Source organism: Panthera pardus, unplaced genomic scaffold, assembly GCF_024362965.1.
Source record: "Panthera pardus isolate Hobbes unplaced genomic scaffold, ASM2436296v1 HiC_scaffold_8, whole genome shotgun sequence".
NCBI lineage: Eukaryota > Metazoa > Chordata > Mammalia > Carnivora > Felidae > Panthera > Panthera pardus.
The window spans coordinates 81,947,555-81,972,515 of NW_026527013.1; the positions used below are offsets into that span (position 1 = coordinate 81,947,555).

Genomic DNA, 24,961 nt, shown 5'->3' on the forward strand with positions numbered 1-24,961 from the left:
GTTACATTTCTGGAAGAGGCAAAACAGGTGGAGGAATAGCTGCTGAAGAAGGAGGGCAGGAGACCGAATAGAATACACAGAGGGAGAGTGCAGCGAAAGGGACAGCCAAAGTCAAGGCCGTGGAAGGATGGTACCTTACAACTCAATGGGGGATCTTGGTAATTTTCTACCAGTTATGTAAGTGGCTTAGGAATGGAGGAGGGGAAGGGAATAGGGCAATGATCTGTTTTTTACTTATTTTGGCTAGACAGATGTAGACTGAGTTGCCTCATTAAAAGGGCTGCAGGGACTGGCAAATCTTAAGACAAAATTTACCTTCACAGGCGGCACTTTGTCCTCTGCATCTTGTAAGCTTAATTCTTGCCACTGATTCATTTTCTCTTGCAATATACTACAGGATTAAAAGTAGCCCAGGCAGCTGTTCCAAAATAAATTAAATCTTAAAATTCCAACAAAAGTGATCAGCCTTATTTGCTAGAGATCGAGAGAGTAAAACTATATACAACAGGTGGGAATAAAGGTGGAAAAGCCTTGGCTCAATGAAAGAAGTAACTCTAATGACTAGATCAATACAAAAGTGAAACAGGCTACTTAACCCTGTGAGGTAGCAAATCCTGATTCACTGAGAACCTATGTGCTAATCAATGTTATAAAACAACTGTCAGTCTCACAGCTCTGGTCAAGGTTATTTTTAGTATATGTTGGGGGAAAAGAGGCTTTGTCTTAATGTCCTTCTAAGTTACCCACCAAGCAATTGCTCCTTAGCATCCCAGACACTTCTCTGTGAGTCCCTAGGCACAATTCTATTGGCCATTGACTAGAACAACAGGTAGAGTCTCCATGAAAACAACTATTTCCTTGCAACATTGCCACAGGAAGTGTGAGAGAGGCAAGCCTTTTCTAAGAATAACCATTAGTTTAGTATCATGGCTTTATTTAGTTTAGCACTATTTTTTAAACTTTCTTATGTTTATTTATTTTTTGAGAGAGAGGGAGAGAAAGGGAGGGGCAGAGAAACTCTAAGCAGACTCTGCACGTTCAGTGCAGAGCCCAATGTGGGGCTCGAAATCACAAATGGTGAGATCATAACCTGACCCAAAACCAAGAGTCAGACACTTAACCGACTGACACACCCAGGGGCCCCTAGCTTAGCACTATTTCAAAAATGATTGTACCTTGCTTTTGCTTCTGTATGTGTGGTAAAATCTCTTCAAAAGAAATACTCATTGGGCATAAACCAAGGCAGTTATAAAATAATCTATATTCTTGATCGTCCTTGTGACTTCATTTAAGATGGTCATTCCCTTAATTACACAAAGACTCAGGAGAAACTCTGAAATTACTTTCTTTAAGGGCTTGATTAAATTCTCAGCTAAAGGTTAATTTCTTTCCAGGCTTGGTCTGGGGGTTGAAGGGCTATGGGAGTTCCAGGGGTATAAAGATCTATATTGGACACAATCACTTTGCTAAGCTGCTGAAGTGGGCAGGAAGTTAAACCCATTGACCTTGGCTCTAACATAGTTGTTTACTGATTTCTTTGGTCCACTGTCTCTACCTCCACTGCATCATGAACCTGGGTTTCCCTTCTTCTACCAAACAGTTCCTCTCACAGTTGTGAGTGACCTTTATAAAATGTGAATTCGGTCCCTCAATTTTTAACAAGGCTTGGCATAGCTGATCTTTGCCTACCTCTTCAACCTCAACTTGTACTCACTAAATCCTAGGTATACAGATATTCATTCAGTTGTACACAAATATTTCTTTAGTGATTGTTACATAACATATGTTGTTTTAGACAAAAGAAAAATATCTTTTCCTCATGGAACTTAAGGTCTTGTTCCTTGAATAAGCCCACTTTAGTGGGCCTCAAGGCCTTTGCACAAGCTATTTTCTGCTTAGAATGCTTTCTTTTCACTTCACATTCCTGTTTTGACTGTTTTATTTAAAGTAACTTCTTTTACTCCCATTGAAGAACTCTGTTTATTTCCTTCGGAACTTGTATCAGAGTATTATATTATACTTATTATATTAGTATATTTTTGTCTGTGTGTATATATGTGTATTTGTAATATATCTATGCCATGAGGCCAGGATCATGTTCATTTAATTTGCCACTGTATACTGAATCTGACTTCTTGCTGTCCACCTCCCAAGGCTTAGCATAATGAGCACATGGTAGGGTCTCAATAAACATTATTTGATATAAGACTCTGGGCTGTAATGTATAGAACTGTGGAATCATAGTGTATACCTGAGACTAATGTAACACTGTATGTTGATTATACTTCAATAACAACAACAAAAAAAGAATAAAGACTCTGGGTATATTTTTATTGAAAAGATTCACTGATGATCAAATTATACCCCGTTTCTATCTTTTTATATGTACATTTTAGACAAAAGTGGAAAAGTCTGAATTGCAATTTACTGGCAGTCAGATTGGCTACCTGACTTATTTTGTTCTTTAAAAATAGCCATGTGATAAATACCATGAAGGCAAAAACTCTTAATTCTGAAAGACTCCACTGCTAATGCCCAACTTCTCCATATGGTACCAGTTTTTATAACAATCTAAACATACAAAAAGTATATACAGTTCCAAATATTTATGAGCTTACAATAATATAAGTCATGAATGAGAGAGAGAGAAAAAAAAAAAAAACATTTATTGAACTGGACAAACAGGTTTTTGAGTCCAAAGGTGGCAAAGGTGTAGCTGAATAGAGCAAAAACAGAAACTGTTAAAAGAACAGTAGTGGAAGCACAAAAAGGAAGTTCCTTAATGAGAAATGTGTTTCTAGGGATAGTAGACATTATATTCTGGACCAGGTAGCTACAGGTCACAGACTGCAGTGCTGGTTACAAAGGGGTCTAAACTAGAGATGATGGATGTATTCTTACAAATCTAGTTCCACTACTGGATAGCAACTCCAAGCACAGGTTCTATGATCATAGGTCAGTAGCATATTTATTATCCTCTTCTATATAATTTCTTTTTCATTCTGTTAAATTATAGTGAATATAGAAAATATATCCACAAAGTACAGAATTTCCAGACTAGATATAAGAAACAAGATTTAAAACATGAGGATATATTTCTACAAATGGCCAGTCCTCTATAATGGGTATACTGCTAATGCAGTTATGAGCATACTGGGCTTCCACACAAGAGTTTATTTGAAGAAATGATTCTATTACTTTAAAAAGTCTAAAGGATGGCACAGCTATTATAAATACACTTGAATTTTTTAAAAAGTAGGACTTCAAAATGTTTTCACTGACTTGCATAAATAAGGCCAAAAATGATCAAATATTCCATGGCCAACAAAGACCTAAAATAACAAAATATTTATATATATGTTAAATTCATTAATGTGTAAATACATTTTGTATTACTATAGAAACATAATAATTAGCTAATATATTAATTAATATCTACTAACCTGGGTTTTATATTAATAGATTAGTTACTATTAAATAATATGCTATTTAATTAATGTACTGCTGACTTCCAGATTTTGCTGACCCACACACAGGTTCTAAAGAGATACATTTGAGTTTAAGGTGTTACCCCTGTCCTTGAAAACTGTCTCAATCATACTATTTTGGAATCTCACACACATGACTAATGTATAACTTGTATAAAAAGGACAGGTTGTCTTTAGCACTTGAAAATTACACAGCTAGAATAATATATGCTTTGCCTACAGTCCTCTCAGCACTGATGATAAACTCTCAGACTGTTCACAGGTATGCCCTCTGTTGGTAGGACCCTATTTCTGATTTTGGCTCCACTTCTGCCTAATGGGGTTCTTAAATATAAGTTTTTTCCCTAAAACTGGCCTGTTTTGAACTAAAGTATACTAAGTCAAGTATTTCCTAATTCCTCCTTCCTTTAACATAAACTACACCAAACACAAAGATGAACACATTGTTTTCTACTATAGTGCCTTTAATAGAAGTACTGATAAGCTAAGAAATCTCTTCAATTTAGTTATTTACTTTTTACGGTTTTTTTTTTTAATGTTTATTTATTTTTGAGAGAGAGACACACAACTTGAGCGGGGAAAGGGGCAGAGAGAGACAGAGATACAGAATCAGAAGCAGGCTCCAGGCTTTGAGCTGTCAGCACAGAGTCTAATGCAGGGCTCAAACTCATGAGCTGTGAGATGATGACATGAATGAAGTCAGATGCTTAACCAACTGAGCCACCTAGGTGCCCTAAAATAAGTTATTAAATATAGAAAATGAATAAAGACAGGACATATATAGTTTGGACTCTTAAACATATACCAATTCTTCCATGGCTCTCATTCTCTAACTGGGGTCTCCAAACTTTTCAACCATGCACCATGTATTAGTTTCAAAGGCCACCATAACAAAGTACCATAAACTAGATGGCTTAAACAAGAGAAAATTGTCTCACAGTTTTGGAGGCTAGAATCCGAGATCAAGGTGTCAGCACCACCTGTTCCTTCTGAGGGCAGTGAGGGAAAGATCTGTTTCATGCCTCTCCCATAGCTTCTGATGATATGCTGGCCACCTTGGAATTCTCTGGCTTGTAGAAGCATCAGTCCAACATCTGCCTCCATCTTCATGTGGCGTGATCTATTTTATAAGGACACCAGTTATACTGGATTAGAGGCCCACACTACTCTGGTGTGATCTTAACTAATTATATCTGCAAGTACCCTATTTTCAAACAAAGTCATATTCTGAGATACTAGGGGTTAGAACTTCAACATGAATTTTGGGGAACACAATTCAGTCTGTAACACACCATAATACATGTACATTTATTTATACACTATTCACATCCAGTACTGCATTAAGAATTATATACATTATAACCCCTATTTTTTTAAGTTTATTTATTTACTATTTTGAGAGAGAGAGCAGTGGAGGGGCAGAGAGAGAGGGAGAGAGAGAGAAAATCACAAAAAGGCTCCATGCTGTCAGCACAGAGCCTGATGTGGGCCTTAAACTCACGAACTGAGATCATGACTTGAGCTGAAACCGAGAGTCAGATGCTTAATCAACTGAGCCACCCAGGCGCCCCCTATAACCCCTATTTAATTGGAAATTTGAAAAAGATAAGGCAAAGGTAAATATACATGAAGTAGAGGCACCTGGGTGGCTCAGCTGGTTGCGTGTCTGACTCTTGGTTTTGGTTCAGGTCACAATCTCACGGTTTCAGGAGTTCACACCCCATGTTGGGCTCTGTGCTGGCATGATGGAGCCTGCTTGGGCTTCTCTCTCTCTCCCTCTCTCTGCCCTCCCCTGCTCCTGCTGTTTCTGTTTCTCTCAAAATAAATAAGTAAACTTAAAAATATATACATATAACTAGTAATATTTTCTTTCTGACTCCTGACAGATTGCCTTGCACACTCCCTAGATTACAGACATCTCACCAATTTCAAGGATAAAATCAAGCTCTTTGGCTTAAAACATCCAACCTTCCACCATCTGCCCTCTGCTTACTTCACCTGCCTCGTCTCCTGTCACCCCCAACATATCTGGCATTGCAACCAGTCTGAACTATGTGCAATTTCCCACATGCGCTAGGCTCATTCTCGCTTCAACAACTCTGCACATGCTGTTTCCTATTTCTGGAATGCCCTCATTCTCTTCACTTCCTGTAAACACACAGTGAACTCCCAATCATTTTCTAAAACTCAGCTCAAATGTCATCTCCTTTGGGAAGCTTTCACTGAATGCTCTAGGCAGCATGAAGCACTCTCTCAGTGTGTGTAGTACCTCGTTCCTATCTCTATCATGGAAAATCTGTTTACATATACATGTTAGGCTGAACTGGTATTTGACCATTTTTGACCTAAAAAAAGCAATTTCATATGGTTCAACTTAACATTTCAGTAGATGACAAGTCCATTGAGAGCAGGAAGCATGTTTTACTCATATTTATATTTTTAGTGACTAAAATCAAGTTTGGCATAGAGTAAGTACTTAATATATGTTTCCTGAACTTTAGGAAAGACTTACTTTAAAACCACAAACATCCTGCATTCAGATATTTCTTCTCAAGAATGGGATAAGTATTGACTTGGTGCCTCCCATAAGAATAACCATTGGTTTAAGCTTCATTGTCTTTATTTAGTTTAACAGTATTTTATTTTTAAAAAAAAATTTCTTTTAAACGTTTATTTATTTTTGAGAGACAAGAGAGACAGAGCACGAGGAGGGGGAGGGGCAGAGAGAGAGGGAGACACAGAATCCGAAGCAGGGTCCAGGCTCTGAGCTGTCAGCATAGAGCCTGACACGGGGCACGAACCCACGAACTGTGAGATCATGACCTGAGCAGAAGTCAGTTGCTTAACCGATGGAGCCACCCAGGCGCCCCTAGTTTAACGGTATTTTAAACCATTTTCCCCTGCTTTGGCATTTATATGTGTGGCAAAAATCTCTTCAAAATAGACTTTTAACTTAAAAAAAAATAGAGAAATAGCAGGAAGAAGCTACCTGAGTATTGTTTTATAACCAACATCAAAGTATTTAATGATTTTACTTTCAAAGTATTTGCATGCTAAATGAAGAGATTAGTTGTGTGAAATGAATGTATCATTTTAAAGTCAAACAATTTATTAGTGAGAACAAAAGTAAATCTAATTTCAAATTTCAAATTGTGCCTATTATTACTTGGTTTGTGAGAAAGCTGTGATAACTGCAATAGTGTTTAAGTATTACATGATAGTTAAAATGCAAACGAGTCTTGTATGGCAAGCAGAACTATTCAGTTAAAGTCAGGAAGAAGCACCTGGTGAAACCCATGAGCAATTAGAAGGAAGTGAAACACAGTTACATGAACATTTTTCATTCTTCCTCATTTAAGCCCTTAAGTTAATAAGATGTGTTCAATGACTCCAACATGCCAAGGCAGTCGTGAGCAAAACCTTTCACAATCTGGCTCTAGCTCATTTGAGAGACTCCTCTCCTTTTATGGCACTTTGTGTCCTTTATACTTAACTACAATGAAGTTCTTACAGAGAATAGCATATTGAACATGTCATTCCTTATCTTTTTCCAAATGCTCGTTCCTCAGCCTCAAGAGTCCTTCTCCGTCTTCTCTGCTTACTAATCTTTAATTCTGCTTGAATATTCTCTTTTCCATCCAGAGCTGTTGATCTGCCTTTTCTATTTTCAATGTATATACTTCATGCTACCACTGCATTACTTTAACGACAGTGCTATAATTTAGGTTATGTCTGTTTTCTCAATTATATCGTCATGGTGTCCTGGGTCCATACAGATACTCACTACTGTTTGTTGTATGAATAAATAAGAAATGAGAGAAGAGTCTTGAATAATTAAGCATCAACGAAAGGCTTATTGGAAACAGATCTTGTGACTAGATAGTAAGGTTTGCTCCATGAGGACAGGGACCATGTCTGCCTTGCCTACTGCTATATTCCCAGAACTTAGCCTACTGTTGGGTACCAAGTGGATGTTTAGTAAGTATTTGCTAACTTGGGGCACCTGGCGACTCTTGATCTTGGGTTGTGAGTTTGAGCCTCATGTTGGGTATAGAGATTACTTAAACAAAAACAGAAAAAAATAAGTACCTGCTAACTACTTAATGCATATGGACAATAAAAAGCAGGCTATCTAATAATTAGTTGAAAATAAACTGAAAAGGGGAATTCATAATAGGTAGTAAGAAAAGCAAGCACCTCTAGCATAAGTCATAGTATATCAAGGAATAAAGAAACTGTAGAAAGTAATAACATCACTGAATCGCAAAAAAATTTTGGGGGTCCCTGGGTGGCTCTGTTGGTTAAACGGCCAACTGCAGCTCAGGTCATGATCTTGGGGTCCATGAGTTCGAGCCCTGCATCAGGCTCTGTGCTGACAGCTTGGAGGCTGGAGCCTGCTTTGGATTCTGTGTCTCCCTCTCTCTCTCTGCTCCTCCCCTGCTTGTGCTCTATCTCTGTCTCTCAAAAATAAATGTTAAAAAACTTAGAAAAAAAATTTTTAATTACTAAAATCTCTCATCATAAACATGAGAGATTATCCTGGGAGGCAGAAGAGTTAATGTGAGTTGAGATAAATATGATTTGTATTTTCAAATCTATACAGCGGTAATTGGCATTATTAGTATCCCAATAGAAATAAAAATAATGATGTCCTCCGCATCTTTAAAAAATCTGTATCATTTGCCACTAATGTATTTATATTTTTCTGTTTAATGCCTCTACCTGGAGTATCAGAAATAGTATTTAACCCCCAAACTAAGTTATTTATTGATTTATAAGCACTACACATTATGACTGTATACCTGTAGTTATATTGATGCTGCATTACTTTAGGCTTATTTTCCTATGATAATCATTGAAGCACTTCCCTTGGTATTTAGACCTTTTGTGCCTCTAATAGCTATGCCTATGTGCTGACAGTTCACGGTGAAGAAGAGACTCAACATCTATACTCCCCACGCTTGTGACCTGTATCAAAGTGATGAGCCAGGCACACTGCTAGTATTTGTGAACTCAAATGGCAAGATTAAGACTTCAAGACAAATTCCACCCAAGTTACAATAACTTTACAAAAAGAAAGTTTATCCACTTTGGGCGTTGGACTTGTTCATCTCTGTTGGCAAGGATGGATATGGCAAACTTTGACCCGAGGCTTTGTGCCTTGGTATTCAAGGTTTCCAGGTACCAGATTTGTACCTTTTTTTCCCATCCTCTTCACTAATAGATGTTAAAACTCCCAGTGACAATAGTGTAGAACTTAGTATTTTTTAGGCATTAAAATCGAATATAGAGAAAAGACCAACATTAAAATCCTAAGAATAGGAATTACAGGGGTGCCTGACCGGTTCAGTCAGTGGAGTGGGAGACTTGATGTAAGCGTTATGAGTTTGAGTCCAATGTTGGGTGTGGAGATTACTTAAAAATCAGTTCTTAAAAAAAAAAAAAAATAGGAATTACAATACAGCTTGAGTTAGATTTAAAAGTTAACTTAAAAAGTGGTTATTTATTTGATGGTTCTTTAGTATAGCTGTTTAATTATACATCTATTTTTGAATCAAATGGTATAGAGATAGTTATTCATCTGATGAGAATCAAGAGCCAGCACTTGAATCTAAGGCAAGATACATGTTACTTCATGGCTCTGTACAAATTATACAAAAAAGCTTTTCAAAGTAAAATCTGTAAAGCTAAAATAATGAAATGATAACTTTGTGACAGTCATAGCTTCATAATGCTCTGGTTCTAGGGGCAGTGTTTGCACAAAACTGTTGTCTTCTAACTGTGGGTCATCCCCCTTGCCCCTTGGAATCTGTTAGACTTGTTTCACGATGTTCAGGTTACCCAGACTTTCTCTGGGCAACTGAATTATAAATTTTCTCTAAAAGCTGGAGCCAGGGGTGCCTGGGTACTGAGTCAGTTAAGCATCTGACTTCAGATCAGGTCATGATCCCATGGTTTGTGAGTTCGAGACCCATGTCAGGCTCTGTGCTGACAGTTCGGAGCCTGGAGACTGCTTCAGATTCTGTGTCTCCTTCTCTCTCTGACTCATCCCCTGCTCATGCTCTGTGTGTGTGTGTGTCTCTCTCTCTCAAAAATAAACAAACATTAATAAATAAATAAATAAGTAAATAAGTAAATAAATAAATAAAATAAAAGCTGAGGCCACTGTTTCTATAGGTCTGTTGGTCTTTCCTACTTTCTCCCACTCTCACTCCTTCCCCTAGTAGTAATGCTGGCCTATTCTTTTCTGGGAGATAAAAAAGCACCAGTGCCCTAAGAAACATGGTACCTTTTTTGAATGCCCATTTTCAGAATATAGGAATTTAATTAACTGAAACTTCTAAAAAGGTCTGGTAAATGTCTGAATTTAAAATCTGATGCTTTAGGAGCACGTAGGTGGCTCAGTCAGTTAGGTGGCCGACTTTGGTCAGGTCATTATCTCACAGTTCCTGAATTCATGGGGCTCTTTGCTGTCAGGACAGAGGCTGCTTTGGATCCTCTTTCCCCACCCCCTGCCCCTCAAAATAAATAAAATTAAAAACATTTTTTTTTTTTTTTTTTGATGCTTTAAAGTTCTGCTCTCCCCTGCAAGACAGGACACATTAGAAAGAAAACTGCTTTGAGTCAGAATGAATGTGCCATTCGAGCTCAGTTTTGAAAATTGCCTTGGAAAACTTTTTTGAAAGCACGGGATAAAGTGAAATGTCCACAAATATGAGGCTTACATGAGGCACTCAGTAAATATTATCCTTCTACCCATAGTAATGGTCAGATAGTGTGGCTAAAGCTACAAAGCAGAGAACAATTATTCTGGAGGTGAAGTTTTCCTGTTCGAAAAGAAAGGAAAGGGTATGTAGTAAAGAAAATTCACAAACTGGGTATAGGATTGGTTTTTCAATCCAGATATTCTATGAGTTTATCATTTTTCTTTACACCTCTTTGCCATACCTAGGTTTCATGGTTATATTTTACCCTCTACCCACCAGTCATCAACTAAAATAGTTCCTTCTTCCCAGAGAATTGAGTGGAACGACAAAACATGCTTTTAAGAGCTTTACAACATTGAATAAGGTTCCTGTCATACATTTTATAGGCTTCCTATCCTTTTCTAAAATGATCTGATGTCCTCCCATATTAAAATTCTGGCAGCAAAATTAACTCCAGAAGAGACATATTTATAGATGGTTTCTATTTACTTTATTGGCCCCTTTTACTCTTTATACCTTCTTTCTGCTTTGTGGTTCCTTTTGGCTCTTCAATGAAGCCTTTAAACAGTGGGCTACTCCCTCACTTACACTTTTCAACTTCACTTTCCTCTACTTTGCTCTGTTTCTGCTGAACTTGAGTGCATATTCAAACTGGAAAGAAGATTGTGGTTGAGCAAGTGGTTGGCTTATATTTGTTGGAAAATGATACTACAGGTTGAGAGGTGAGAATTCAACTCATCTAAAATGTTGAATAAAAAAATATATGGATTGGAAGCTTTCAATCTTGACCATTTACTGCCCTTTTTTTTTCCCTTTATCCAAGTTCCAGGCAGGAGAGAAAGGGGAAAGGGAAAATAGGCTAAGTGTCTCTTCCCACCCTTAAAAGGCCTTCCTGAAAACCTCACCCAAAGACATCCACCATATTATTGCCATCTCCAAGAGGAAGGGAGGTTGGGAAGGCTATTTTTTCTTGTTAACCTAGGCACATTGCAAACTAAATGAAATAAAGGTTCCGGTAGTAAGGAAGAAGGGGGCAAACAAATACTAGCCATCTCTGCCACAGAAATGTTGAGTTTGAGGTGTTTTTGACATATCCATGGAAGATGCTGATTAGATAGGTCATAAACACACAGGAACAGTCAGGTCTAGAGATGTCCATTGGGGAGCTGTAACTATAAAACTAATTTATTAAAGTTATGGCATGTTTGAGATTGGCCAGGAAAAATAACGTGAGAGGGAAAAAAGTGTCCTTGAATTGAAATTTCAGCGCCTCTACTATTTAATGCTTGAGAAGAAGAGGAACCTGTAAAATATTGTGAGAAGGAGCTGCATGATAAATCCGAAAAGTTTTGGAGATATCCAACTGAACTGAAAGTGGCTGCTGAATTTAACAGATAATCCTCTTCCAGTGTCCCAAATTCATCTTTTATTTTTTAAATTATTTATTTATTTGTTTTTTAAGCAATCTCTATACCCAAAGTGGGGCTTGAACTTACAACTCTAAGATCAAGAGTCACATGTTCCACTGACTGAGCCAGCCGGGCGCCCCCATCTTTTATTTAGTTATTTATTTATTTTTTTTTGTTTTTTGAGAGAGAGAGACAGAGCATGCAAGCAGAAGAGGGGCAGATAGAGAGGGAGACACAGAATCCAAAGCAGGCTCCAGGCCCTGAGCTGTCAGCTCAGAGCCCGATGCAGGGCTTGAACCCACGAACTGTGAGATCATGACCTCAGCCGAAGTTGGATGCTTAACTGACTGAGCCACCCAGGTGCCCCAGATCCTTTCTTTTAATTTTTTATAAAAAAAAAAATTAATGTTTATTTTTGAGAGAGAAAGAGAGCGCGCGTGCACAAGTGGGGCAGTGAGATAGGGAGACAAAGAATCCAAAGCAGGCTCCAGCTGTCAGCACAGAGCCCAACATGGGGCTTGAACCCAAGAACCGTGAGATCATGACTTGATCCAAAGTCAGACACTTAACCAACTGAGCCACCCAGGCACACACCTAGATCCTTTATTTTTTAAAAAACATTTTATGTTGGATACTATTTGGTTAATAAATGCTATTTGGGTACTTTAATTTTTTCTCGTATCTCATAATAATTGAATGCCTCTTATTTATTTCTGTATGAAACACTTCTATTTACAACATATAGTATGCTTCAACCCTGGGATCTCAAATAGCTTCTTTTCTACTTCGTAAGTTCAGTGATTACAATTAGGGTGAGGGAAAGGATTTACATAATCATTACAGAGCCCAGTGTCGGTATACCAAAGAAATTGATGATGTATCTATGGTTCAGTGGGTTCTTGCCATATATGTATACATGGACTTCAAACTTGATAGAAATCTTATTTGCCGGTAGAAAAGGCAATAATGTAATATATGCAGCTTCATAAGTTTCCTTTCTGAAGGTAAGTCCAATAGTTCTTTTAACAGGTTAGGTGTGGATAGATGCAATGTTGATCTAAAGGTTTTTTACTCCACTAATACAACAAAAGGTTTTCAGATACATACAAAGAGACTAAGTAGCCTTAGATACTATGTTTTGTTCTAATTTAATAGAGTTCTTTTTGAAATTTATTTAGTTGCTTAACTCTATAATTCTGAAGACAGCTACCAAAGAATCAAAATTGACCCTCTTACTCCTGTCACTATTTCATCTATTATCTAAACATACCTTTCTTCCTAGAATTATAATCAGTGTTTTTCTTATAGCCTTGAACGTCCCTGTAGGAGATATAATGCCACATAAAATCTCATGCTATAACTTGGTGTTGTTTTACTTATTCAGCTGGAGCCATTCTGTCTGTACCTTTGGGAAAAAAGTTATATAGAATGGCATTTTAGTTGTATGAATTTTCAGTGCATGAATGTACAAATATATTAGGAAACAATTACTATGACTGAAACCCGTATGTGGACATAACTGGATTCATCAGAAAGCTAAAATTTTGACTTTTTTTGGTGGTTTTACCTTTAGACTACTATAGAACTATTCTATCATTTTCTGGTGAAAACAATTACATTGGCAAATCATAATTCAGACTGACTCACTGACTGATTTATCTATACTGATATATCCAATAAACATTTGTTGAGTGTTTAATGTATACAAGACATTTTGTTAGATTCTACAGATACACCGGTGAATTGGAATGAATAAAAAAAAGATATGATCTGTGTCCTATGGAGCTTACTGTTTACTGAGGGAGATGATAAAAAGTAAAGAAATAATTGTAAAGTAATTATAAACTGTGATAGGTGCTCTGAAACAGAGAGAATACTGTGATAAAGAATAATGAAAAGAGAGCCACCTTCAATTGAATGGTCAAAGAAAGCCTTTAGGACACCTGCAAAAATAGAGAGTTGGGGGTGGGAGGGAGGAAGCATTCCAGGCAGGGGAAACAGCCTGGGCAAAGGGTCTCAGATAGGAATGGGCATGATCAAGGAAAAGAGAGAAAGCTAGTGTGGCTAATGCAGCATGAGTGGAGTGTGGCATGCGATCTTCAACCATCTTTTCACATGGTATAAAGGTAGAAATCAAAATCCTAAAACAACAGTCAGCAAACTATCTCTTGCAGTCAAATCTAGCCTGCTTCCTAATTTTATATAGTTTTACTGAAACATAATCACACCCATTCATTTACATGCTATCTATGGCTATTTTTGTGCAACAAACAATATTTGCTACAAAGACCATGTGGTCTGCAAACCCTAAAATATTTATTACTGGACTCTTTGAAAACAAATTTGCTGGCCCCTGTACTAGACGTAGACTAAATTAGAACTGACAACATGGTAGCTGAAAAGGTCAGGCTTTCTTAAAGCACAGAACCACTCTTTACAAGCAATAACTCAAGTCAGAAAGACACATAAAGATGAGCAGGTCAATGTGGTAGAAGCAGGGCTTTGAGATGTCCAAGCCAGACTGGTAGAAGAGATGTCTTTAAGGTTAATATGGGGTTTTATAAAGCACAAAGACCTTTAGCCAAGGGTGTCAGGACAACGCCAGAGGATAGTGTACTGGCACAGTGAAAATATAATTCAGCTCAGGAATACTGGGAGGGCATCATGTATACAGAAACCAGATTCTAAGAGGTGCAGCAGGCAGCTCTAAGCTCTGCTAACAAACATTATGGCTGGAAACCTGAGTATAAGTTGACTCCTGAACAATACGGGGACTAGAGGTCCTAACTGTTACCTGTGCAGTCAAAAATGCACATACAACCTTGACTCCCCAAAAACTTAACTACTAGTAGCCTACTATTGACTAGAAACCTTAACAATACCAGTAAATTAATACATATTTGCTATGTTGTTTATATTATATACCGTAATCTTATAATAAAGTAAGCTAGAAAAAATGTTACTAATAAGGAAAATATTTGTAGCACTGTACTATGGTTATTGAAAAAAATCCACACATAAGTGTACCCATGTAGTTGACATTTATGTCATTCAAGGGCCAAATGCATTTACTTAGCATCTATTTCAGCAACTGACAAAGGTAGGGTTGTGGATTAACAAACGAAACTCTCAAAAGCTACCTTACCCAAACTAAGCTGTTCTTTTCTAGATAAGAAGTCACACTAGGTTACACGCCTGATAAGTTTTGTTTGGCTCACACAGCTTCTTAGGAAATTTCACTTTAAAAAAATCTAGATATCTAGCAAGTAGGCCCACTGCATTTCCATACGGAAATAATCAGTTAGAGCTGAGAAGCAAATGTACCTTGTAGATAAGGCAAGTATTCTTAGTTTTCCACAGTCCTCCCCACTTCTTACTAGATAACATTCAGCTTGCCTTATTTTTATTATTTTTGAATGCACCAAGACCATCTGGCATTCATGTTTGTAGCCCCAGGTCCCCATCTTACCATAAAGATCACAAACCTGCACTTTACACAGGTCTTTTCAATATACATTTATTGAGCACTGACCATCCCAGATACTATGCACACAAATATAAATACTGCATTATCTCTGCCAAAGAGGAGCTCACAGGCTAAAAGCAGAGACCAATGATCCTATGTAGAATGATGATGGCACAAAGGGATGCTCAATTCTCACTGACCAGTCAGGAAGCACCGCCAAGGGAGATATTTAAACTAAATCTGAAAGGGCAAGCAGAGCTTTATTACTGTATTCCAGGCAGAGGAAACAGAATGCACATGGCGACAGGGAGTGCAACTCTTTTAGCAATTACACATAGTTCAGAATAGATGAAAGAGAGGGAAGCTGTAAGAGAGTTAGAAAGATAGTGGTGGGGTTATATATCAAGAATGGCTCATATCTACACTAAAAAGTGACTTTTATTCCATATGCAAAAGGGAATTCCTGAAGAGACTGAAGGATAATTGAGTTTACATTTTAAAGGTTTGTTTTTTTTTTTTTTAATTTACTTATTCTTGAGAGAGAGAGAGAGCGAGAGAGAGCGAGCGGATGAGCAGGGGAGGGGCAGAGAGAGAGACGGAGGGAGAGAATCCCAAGCAGGCTCTGCACTGTCAGCATGGAGCCCAACGCAGGGTTCCAACTCACAAACCATGAGATCATGACCTGGGGCAAAATCAAGAGTCGGACATTTAATTAACTGAGCCACCCAGGCACCTCCAGATTTACATTTTAGAAATACAATTTGGTAGCAACATGGAGCATAGTTTAGAAGATGCAAGACTGAACGTAGACAGACCAGTTCGTAAGGAAATCATTGACAAAACCCAAGATGGCTTGAGGCCTGAAGGCAAGAAGCAGCAGCAAGAATGAAGAGGAACTGGCTAGAGACAGTGACCCACTGAATGTGGAGGAGGAGGGAAAAAAGAAGTCGAAGATTCCCAAGTTTGTAGCTTGAATGGTAAGGAATGTAGGAAATGACACAGGGGAGGATGGGAATGGGTGGTATGAACTCGGAGGTATTTGTGGCCACACTGGTGGCAATGTCTGCTTGGCATCTGGGTAAGAGTCAGTAATCAGATACAAGGTTAAGGCAGGTGGGAAGTTGGGAACTGTCAGCATTTGTGAGCTATCAGAAGACACTGTGATGCATACTATCACAAAGAAGTGTGCAAAGTGAGATCGAGAGCAGGGACATATGCCAAACATTTAAATGGAAAAGAGGGAACAATGCTCAGGCCGGCTACAGAAGAGCAGGTATAGACGTTGCCAGCAGCATGGAGAGGAAGAGAATTACAGTGTGAGGAACTGAGGTGTTAGTAAACGTATGCTACCAATTACATACTATAGACTCTAGGCTGGAGAGTGAAGAAAGTATAGAAAGGATGGATTACTATAGGGCTTCCAGATTTACTGAGAAAATTAAAAAGGGGCATCTAGTTAAGCTTGAATTTCAGATAAATAAAGATTATTTTTGGGGTGCCTGGGTGGCTCAGTCGGTTAAGCATCTGACTTCAGCTCATTTCATGATCACACAGTTCATGGGTTTGAGTCCCGTGTTGGGCTCTGTGCTGACAGCGTGGAGCCTGGAGCCTGCTTCAGATTTTGTGTCTCCCTCTCTCTTCGACCCTCCCCTGCTCGTACTCTGTATCTCTCTCTCTCAAATATAAATAAACATTAAGAAAAAAAATTAGGGGCACCAGGATGGCTCAGTGGGTTAAACATCTAACTTCAGCTCAGGTCATGATCTCATGGTTCATGAGCTTAAGCCCTGTGTTGGGCTCTGTGTGGAAAGCTCAGGGCCTGGAGCTTGCTTCAGATTCTGTGTCTCCCTCTCTCTCTGCCCCTCCCCTTGCACTCTATCTCTCAAAAATAAATAAACATTAAAAAAATTTTTTTTTAATTAAAAAAAGATGATCTTTTTAGTATAAATACATTCCAAATTCTGTAGGGGGATACTTATATTAAAAATTTATTCATTGTTTACCTGAAATCCAAATTTAACTGGGTGTCCTATATTTTATTTGGCAATCATAATTAGGTAAAAAAGAAAGATCTAGAGTCTGGGAGTACTGCTGAGGTCAAAGCGAAGGGTATGGTATAGAGGAATGAGGAACCTGAATATTAAAACACTATAGTTTAGGATTTCAGAGATGGAAGAGTGATGAAAAGGATCAGGAAAGGGCTATTTTGTGACTGAAACAGGATGGAAATGCAAGTCCTAGAAGAAACACTGAGGCAAGAATATTGGATGGCTCATAAGTGTGGACGCTGAGGTCAGTTAAAATGTTGGCTGAAGGGTACAGGGCATGAACATAAGCAAAATATCAAAATCTTCATTAAGTGTGGCAAAATGACCAGGAAGTCAGTGAAGGATGATACAGCCATACCACAAAATCTGATAGAAGGGAGGGATTTTGACATGACTTTGAAAGAGTACTAACAACCTGAAATTCTGTGAGAGGGACAGAGAGAATTTTAAGCAGGCTCAAGACCAGTGTGGAGTCTTGATGTGAGATCATGACCTGAGTTGAAATTAAGAGTCGGACACTTAACTGACTGAGCCACTCAGGCGCCCTGAGAAGAAACAACTTTCAAATGTACAGGCTGTGTCCTCAAGGTTTCAAACAAGATGGAGAAGCAGGGTATATGGGGTATGTTTTCAACAGAGCTTGTTATAGAGGAGAGAATGAAAAGGTGTGGGAAAGATTATCAGTGAGTTGATAACAACAATGAAAAGCAGAAGAAATGGGGATAAAAAGAACAGGAACAAACAAGGAATCTAGTCTTGATGGGGAAGAAAAGGTAGGCTTTCTAAACAAGTGAGAATTGGCTTAAGTTGAGATCCAAAGGAAGTGATTTCTCACCAGCATCTCATGTTCATCAGGTCCAAGGTCAGGAAGTAGTCCAAACTTGTCCCTTTTCCAATGTTTCCTAGCTCAGTGAATGGTACCACTGTCCATCAAGTCATGCAGGTTAGAAATAATGGAGGTATTCATGATATCTGCCTCCATTATGCTCATTATCCAAACCATCACAGAAGCATCAGGTAAGGAGAAAAGCTTTCCACACAGTGGAAACATATGTGATATTCTTAGGTTGAAAGATAGCATGGTGCATTCTAGAAACTAAAGAGCTTTTACCTTGATACAGAAGAAAGTACTAGATCATGATGTGTGTAGGTCACATTAAGGATTTGCTCTTTATCCTAAAAGCAATGGAAGCCACTGGCAGGTGTGAAGCAAGGAAAGAGACATTACCAAATTTAGGTTTTGAAAAGAGCATTCTGGGTAGAATGGAGAACAGATTTGAGAAAACAAGAATATAGGGAAATCACAACAAAGGTCAGTGTAGTTATCCTGGTGCGAGGGGGCAGTACTTTGAATAGGGTGCCAACAATGGGCATGGAGAAAAGTGGATGGTTTCAGCAAGGCAGCAGAGATTAAGCCAACAGGAATTGGTGACAGTGATGGGAATTCTCTCCTAATATTATAAGGAATGATCTAGTTGAAAGAGAATGGTTGATTACACAGGAAAGAAAACAGTTAATTGAACCCTGATAACAGTAATAGTGCAAACTGAATTACCTGGAAGGATCTTCCTCCAATTGCAAAGTGTAAGGAGTCCATGAGATCAGGGGACCATGTGTGCCCAGATCAGGGGGCAGACAGAGCCGTGCTGATTAGACATCACTATTTGTAGGAAGTGAAGGATGTGGACATAAGCTTGGACATGTTGAATGCACACGTGCAAGGTTTCCTCTGGTGTGGTAAGTGAAGAAGCTGGGAATGGGAAGAGAATGGGATGCATCTGAGAATGCTAGAAATCTGAGAGTTCTAAATTTAAACCTGGCCTTCCAGATCATTATTTCAGTAGATACATCATGTATTAGAATAGAATACATTTTTTTTTAAGATTTTATTTTTTAGATAATCTCTACACCCAATGTGGGGCTCGAACTTAAAACCCTGAGATCAAGAGTTGCATGCTGCACTGAGTCAGCCAGGTGCCCCAGAATATTTTTTTTATAATAGTTTGTTATCTTGATTTATAACTTAAATGTTTAGACACATGGTATGTGAGCCTCTGAGCCACATTTGCCCAGGCTCTGCAAATTTAAGGTTAGGACTGATAAGAGTGCATAATAGTATAAAAGACTATATATAGTGCAAGCAGAAAAAAATTCCTGAAGGTGAGAGTACATTGTAGCTGGGCCCTTACAAAGTTAGACATCCTAGACTTCTATGTGGGAGATGAGAAAATAAATGGCACAAGTTTCCAATTACCATATTACCATACACAAGAGACACATTTATGCGCTTGGAAGGTCAACAATTAAGAAGCTACTCTAGGGCGCCTGGGTGGCTCAGTCAGTTAAGCATCTGACTTCAGGTCATGATCTCCCAGTTTGTGAGTTCAAGCCCCGTGTCAGGTTCCTGTGCTGACAGCTCAGAGCCTGGAGCCTGCTTCGGATTCTGTGTCTTCTCCTGTCTCTGCCCCTCCCATGCTCATGCTCTGTCTCTCAATAATAAATAAACACTAAAAAAAATTTTTTTTAAAATAAAAAAAAGAAGCTACTCTAATTGTAATGGTTTCAGTGTGACTTTGTAAAGCTTCTTGCATATAGCAGAAGTTTAGAGCATGGAAGAGACCTTAGTGATCATATAACTGAATTTATTCCGCTAAAACAGAGGCTCTGACAGATGAAGAATTGTGACGGAGGTCTCAAAGCTAGTTAGTAGCTGATGATTTCCAGCCCCATCCTCTTAGTCTGCTTTTCCACCAATGTTCCTTTTCGTGAATACATATGCTGACAATCAATTGCAACCACTAAGTTTTCACTTTCTTTCACTGATATGTATTAAAGGAAGTAAATACTTTGATTATTTTAAAAATCTGAGGCACCTAAAAAAAGGACCACTATTAAATTTTGACTCCAAAGTATTCTAAACAAACAAAAAAGGGAAAACAAAAAATTCCAATTTCATATGGTCACAAGAAATGATAATCCTGGAAAGTTACTTTTAACTGTTTTCCAAAAAGTTACAGGTAACTTGGGGCTCCTTTTAAGACTTAAGAATATTCTCCGACTGCTCATTTCCTGATTTGACTTTTATTTTTGCGTCTGTTCCTTTGACTTGTTAATCTCCTGTGAAACCTCAAAGTGAAATTAAAATCTTACTCCTCGCCTCGGTTGCAACTGTACTACTGTACCTCATCTCCCCCAATTCCTTATCTTCTAAGCTAGAAATCAAAACACACGCTTATAAAACATGGAACACTCAGGATGCTAACCACTATTTCACAGTCAAAAAAATTTTTTTTGCCTTTCAAACATCAATAAATATCGCTAACGGATTTTTCTTAGCAAGGTTCATTTATAACAACTGCAATAAAATTAAGATCTTTACGGGTGTATCATAAAAGTTTAAAAGAAAAATTCTCCAGGGGGTCTTACCTTCGAGCTCGGAAGAAATCCGAAAGTTCTGGGTTTGCAGGAAGTTATCTCCCTCAAAGCATTAGAGCTGACGATCTTAGCAACTGTAACAAATCTTGTCAGGACACCAAGTGATTTTTGGTCCCTCCCATTCAACTGCCTAACAGAAGGAAGGACTTAATTCCGCACACAATTTTCTCCTCTGAGCTAAGCATCTGCGAAACTCGGATTTCTGAGAGCGAAGAGAAAGGGAGGGACCAAAGGGACCCCAAGGCAAAAAGGAAGAGAAAGTGATACAAAAAAAGTCGTCGAAACAGAGTCGAGTGCGACCTGGCGGGGGCAGATTTGGGGGTCCATTCCGAACACTCACGGGGCACCAGAGTTCACGCTGGCGACAAGTGGAAGACCCTCCCCTCACGGCAAGCTCCGCCACTAAGCCGCGCCCAGAGGAGCTGTGACCTCCAAAACGGGTCCCCTTGGCGATCCTGCCTCTTCGGCTCCAGATTCGCGCCTTTGGTTGGCTCCCAGAGGGATCCCTCAGCATGGTTCGTCCAATGGAGGGCTTCGCCGGTGGCCCGTCCGCTCCGCCCCTCCCCCGCCCCTCGCCCGCCCCTCGCTGAGGGCCCGCCCCTGCCCCGCGCCCGGGAGCCGAGGAGAGTAAATACAACAGGAGCGCAAAATGGCGGAACCGCCGAGCCCCGTGCACGGCGCTGCCGCTGCCGTCTCGGAGAAAGAACCGTTTGGCAAATTGCAGCCCCCATTCCGGGACCCACCAGGTCCTCTGTCGGCCAAGAAGGTCCGGACTGAGGAGAAGAAGGCGCCGAGGAGACTGAACGGAGAAGGGAGCAGCGGCGGGAACAGCAGGCAGCTGCAGCCGCTGGCGGCACCTTCGCCTCAGAGCTATGGCAGCCCTGCGTCTTGGAGCTTTCCCGGTCTGTCTGCTGCCCCCTCCCCGTCCTCTGCTCGGAGCAGTTTCTCTTTTTCCGCTGGCGCGGTCCCTTCGTCAGCCTCTGCTTCCTCATCTCAGCCGGTGCCGCGCAAACTGCTGGTCCCTCCTACGCTGCTGCACGCTCAGCCTCACCATCTCTTGCTCCCGGCCGCCACCTCCTCGGCCAACGCCAAGCCGCGCCGACCCAAGGAGAAACGAGAGAAGGAAAGGAGGAGGCACGGCCTCGGCGGGGCAGGCGAGGCCAGCGGGGCCGCCCGGGAGGAGAACGGGGAGGTGAAGCCGCTGCCGCGAGGTGGGTGCCGGCGCTGGGAGGGGGAGGGGAGGGCGCTCGGGTCCCCGCGTCCCCGCCACCTCCTCGCGCCCGCGGGGCCCGGGCAGGGGGAGTGTGGCGGTCGCGGGCGCCAGCCTGGAGGGGGCGGGAGGCGTCCCGTTCTCAGCGGACGATTTTGCAGTCCCTTTGGGGACAGGAAATGGAGCCTGTAATTTCAGTTGCAGCGAGGGGAATGCCCGAAACTCTCATTTTTAAATATTGTTTCTATCTCCCAGTTAATGCGCTGAAAGATTTGTAGAATTCGGTCTAGAGTACCCGCTTAGGTGTGCTGGACTACGGAGGAAGATGGGAGGTGATGGGATCGCGAAGGGTTTGGTCTGGTAAAAGATTTCTTGATTATTTAGACCGTTTAGACGTGATCGCGGAATTCGTATTTGTGAACACAGGCTCCAGCGCCAGAAAATCCTGTCAAAAAAGGGGTGTGGAGAGCATTGGCGTCAGCTGGAAGCTACCAGAGGCCCGAGCTTTTCATCCCTATTAGGGAAATGAGGTAGTGTGCAGGGCCCGAAGTGTGCTGTTTCATAAGGTACCTTCTGCACCGCTCCGTATTCTCAAGTGTTTTCTGGGGTCCTCTTTGGAATACCACCACCCTTCGGAGAGAATTTTCAGCCATATTCTTTTTTCCTGCAGCAAATGATAAAATCAGGAGCGTTGACGTTTTTTGGTCAGATCAAGTGACTGCAAAATGTTTTAATATCAGAAAATGGCAAATTCACGAGCGTCCGTTTCAGACAGGGCTAGGCAGTTTTCTTTTAAAATGTAGACTAGCCATATAATTTTCCGAAAGTGTTTATTTAAAATAGATGGTCCTACTTATTTCGTTATTGATATATAGTGATCTGACGGTGGCACAACATGGAGACTGGTTAAAAAGTAGATTTTTATGTGATCAAAAGACTAAAGCATATAATGATGTTTATTATAAATATACATTGAAAATGTACTGTGAAAGTATCATTGTTTTTTAGGAAAAACGACATGTCAAGCAGTTTTAGCATTGCTGATCTAATTGTAGCTTAAATCATGAATAATTCTGGTTGAGTGGCAGTTTTCACAGTTTTTAAAAATGCTGCACAGGAGTATGTAGTAACAGGGTTACTTCTTCCCTGCTGTTTTGCTTATAGCAAAGCCTTGACATCTAAGCATAGCCATCAGGAACTCTGGCACTGAGTAAAGTTCTCTCAGTTTTGGACTGTGTTGCTTCTAGGAAAGTGGTTTTGAGGATGGAATTTATACTATTAGCTCTGGAATTTTAATATGATTAGTATTTTAAAGCCATTTTGTTTTAGTGGTTACCTTGAAAAGTTATAAGTGCCTGAAAGTCTGTGCATTTGCAGTTTGGTATTAGTTTTATTTGTGGTATGTAAACAGTGTATTTGTTCTTCTGAATTCTTTGAATGAGGAAGTGAATGTGGGGTATAACATTTGTCAGTGTATTGGAATGGCTGAAAATAAAGAAGTAAACATTCTTTCACAAGTCTAACTTAAAATATGGAGCATAAAAATGGCCCTTAAAATGAAATGGCTGTTAAAGAGAAATTTCTGTAGTCTTTTACGTTTAGGCTCCTCCTTTTGAAGGTCACAGCTTATATTATGCTTTAATATGAGGAATGATTGCTGCTACATTAAAATGTGGGGAACATGTTTTTCCATGATTTATGTAGGGTTTTTACATATGATTAGATGTAAACACTATTGTACGATTTTCATTTTTTTTTTTGAGAGCGAGAAATGCTGCCATTTTACTGAGAAAAAACTAAAAATCAAAGAGAAGAATTTTTTTCAGTGTCTTGATAAATTTAATGGTGGAAATCTTTGCCTTTTAATTTAAGAAGTACTCTTATCCTTCTAAAGTTCAGATTTAACTAAATCAAATTTATTTTAATTAAGAAAACTCTTAAGCAACTGTTATTAAAATAGCAAGATTACATACATCAATTCAATATAAATATAATTGCAAATATGAAAATCCTAATTTGTAATCCAATTCTCATTTCTGTGGGCTTTAATATAAGAATCTTAGTGAGTGGATGGCGCGGGGGGTGGGGGGGGACGCCTGGTTGCCTCAGTCGGTGGAGCATGTGATGCATGATCTCAGGACCTTGAGTTCAAGCCCCAGGTTGGGCTTAGAGTTTACTTTAGAAAAATCTTAGTGAGTGGTTAGGTCTGTTGTGTCATATATATATATATATATATATATATATATATAACTCTTTCTAGTGTTGCTCTAAGTTGGATAGTTCATGGATAGCACATAGGATAGTTCAGTGACCCCAATTATCCCATAGCTTCATGATTGAACAATCTGAATCAGAACAGGAAATGAGCTATAAAGACATCTAAGCAAAGAAAATAGAATGAATCTTCCCTGAAAAAGCAAACAACAACAAAAATCCAAAAAATCTAGCCCACTACCCCATTTACCAGTTAAGTTCCTGTACTGTAGTAGGTTTGGTTTTGGGGTGTTTTTTTGTTTTTTTTTTTTAAGTCTTTAGTGAGAACTAATTTTTTTTATTGGCTACCATTCTAACAGGAATTACATGGATTAAATGAAACTGTGTATGAAAAGCCTTGGCAGGCCACTTAGTCAATGTTATTTGAGTCAGAAACATGATTTTTTAACCCCATAGCAAATTAAAAAGTGGATTAGTCCAGACACAGTAAGGATCATTGACAGTGGATTTGAAAGTTAAGAGTGATAAACAACAGAATAACAAAAATGTGGCAGTTCAAGCCCATTTAGCATAAAGGTTGATGCCTTATGCACCTAAAACCTGTGAGGCCATCTGGTCATAGTGCGGTAGCTGATTTCCATGATAGCCTGAGTCATCATGTGAAAGTTAAATTTATTTCTTATAAAAAGGAGATGTGCAAAACATTTAAAATTTTTAAAACTAGAAAATAACCAGTTTTGGTTATAGAGGTAATCTGCTGAAGAATTCACATTCCATCTTCCTGTAGGAGTGAATAAATTTTTGAATTGGTAAAATTTTTGAATTGGTAAATGTGGAAGGTAAAAAATGGACATGTGCTGGAAGTGTCTGACATTTAGAATTATATTCTAGCAAAGAGCAAAACAAACGTATTATTAGATAACAAAGTGCTTTAATGATTCAAGTAAGCAGTAAAACTTGTATAGATCTTCTAATTTTTGTTAG

At 39.3% G+C, this 24,961-nt stretch overlaps 1 protein-coding gene and 1 long non-coding RNA gene across 10 annotated transcripts in view; one reads left to right on the plus strand and one right to left on the minus strand.

The window, feature by feature from the left end:
- Window positions 1-21,104, minus strand: part of LOC109268139 (uncharacterized) — a 152,792-nt gene extending 131,688 nt beyond the window's left edge. For 3 of the 9 annotated variants that reach the window (XR_008420509.1, XR_008420507.1, XR_008420506.1), the window contains exons 1-3: window positions 20,545-21,101; window positions 18,674-18,868; window positions 4,427-4,608 (exon numbers count right to left, since the gene is read on the minus strand). This is a non-coding gene — a long non-coding RNA (uncharacterized LOC109268139). Of the gene's footprint in view, window positions 1-2,310; window positions 4,609-18,673; window positions 18,869-20,544 lie in introns of those variants that run through there. The other 6 variants (XR_008420511.1, XR_008420510.1, XR_008420508.1 and 3 more) reach the window with 5 other exon arrangements.
- Window positions 21,105-21,163: 59 nt separating this feature from the next.
- Window positions 21,164-24,961, plus strand: part of RSBN1L (round spermatid basic protein 1 like) — a 68,282-nt gene continuing 64,484 nt past the window's right edge. The window contains exon 1 of the mRNA XM_019451291.2: window positions 21,164-21,764. Coding sequence (XP_019306836.1) covers window positions 21,203-21,764 — 562 coding nt within the window. The 5' untranslated portion in view covers window positions 21,164-21,202. The remainder of the gene's footprint in view (window positions 21,765-24,961) is intronic.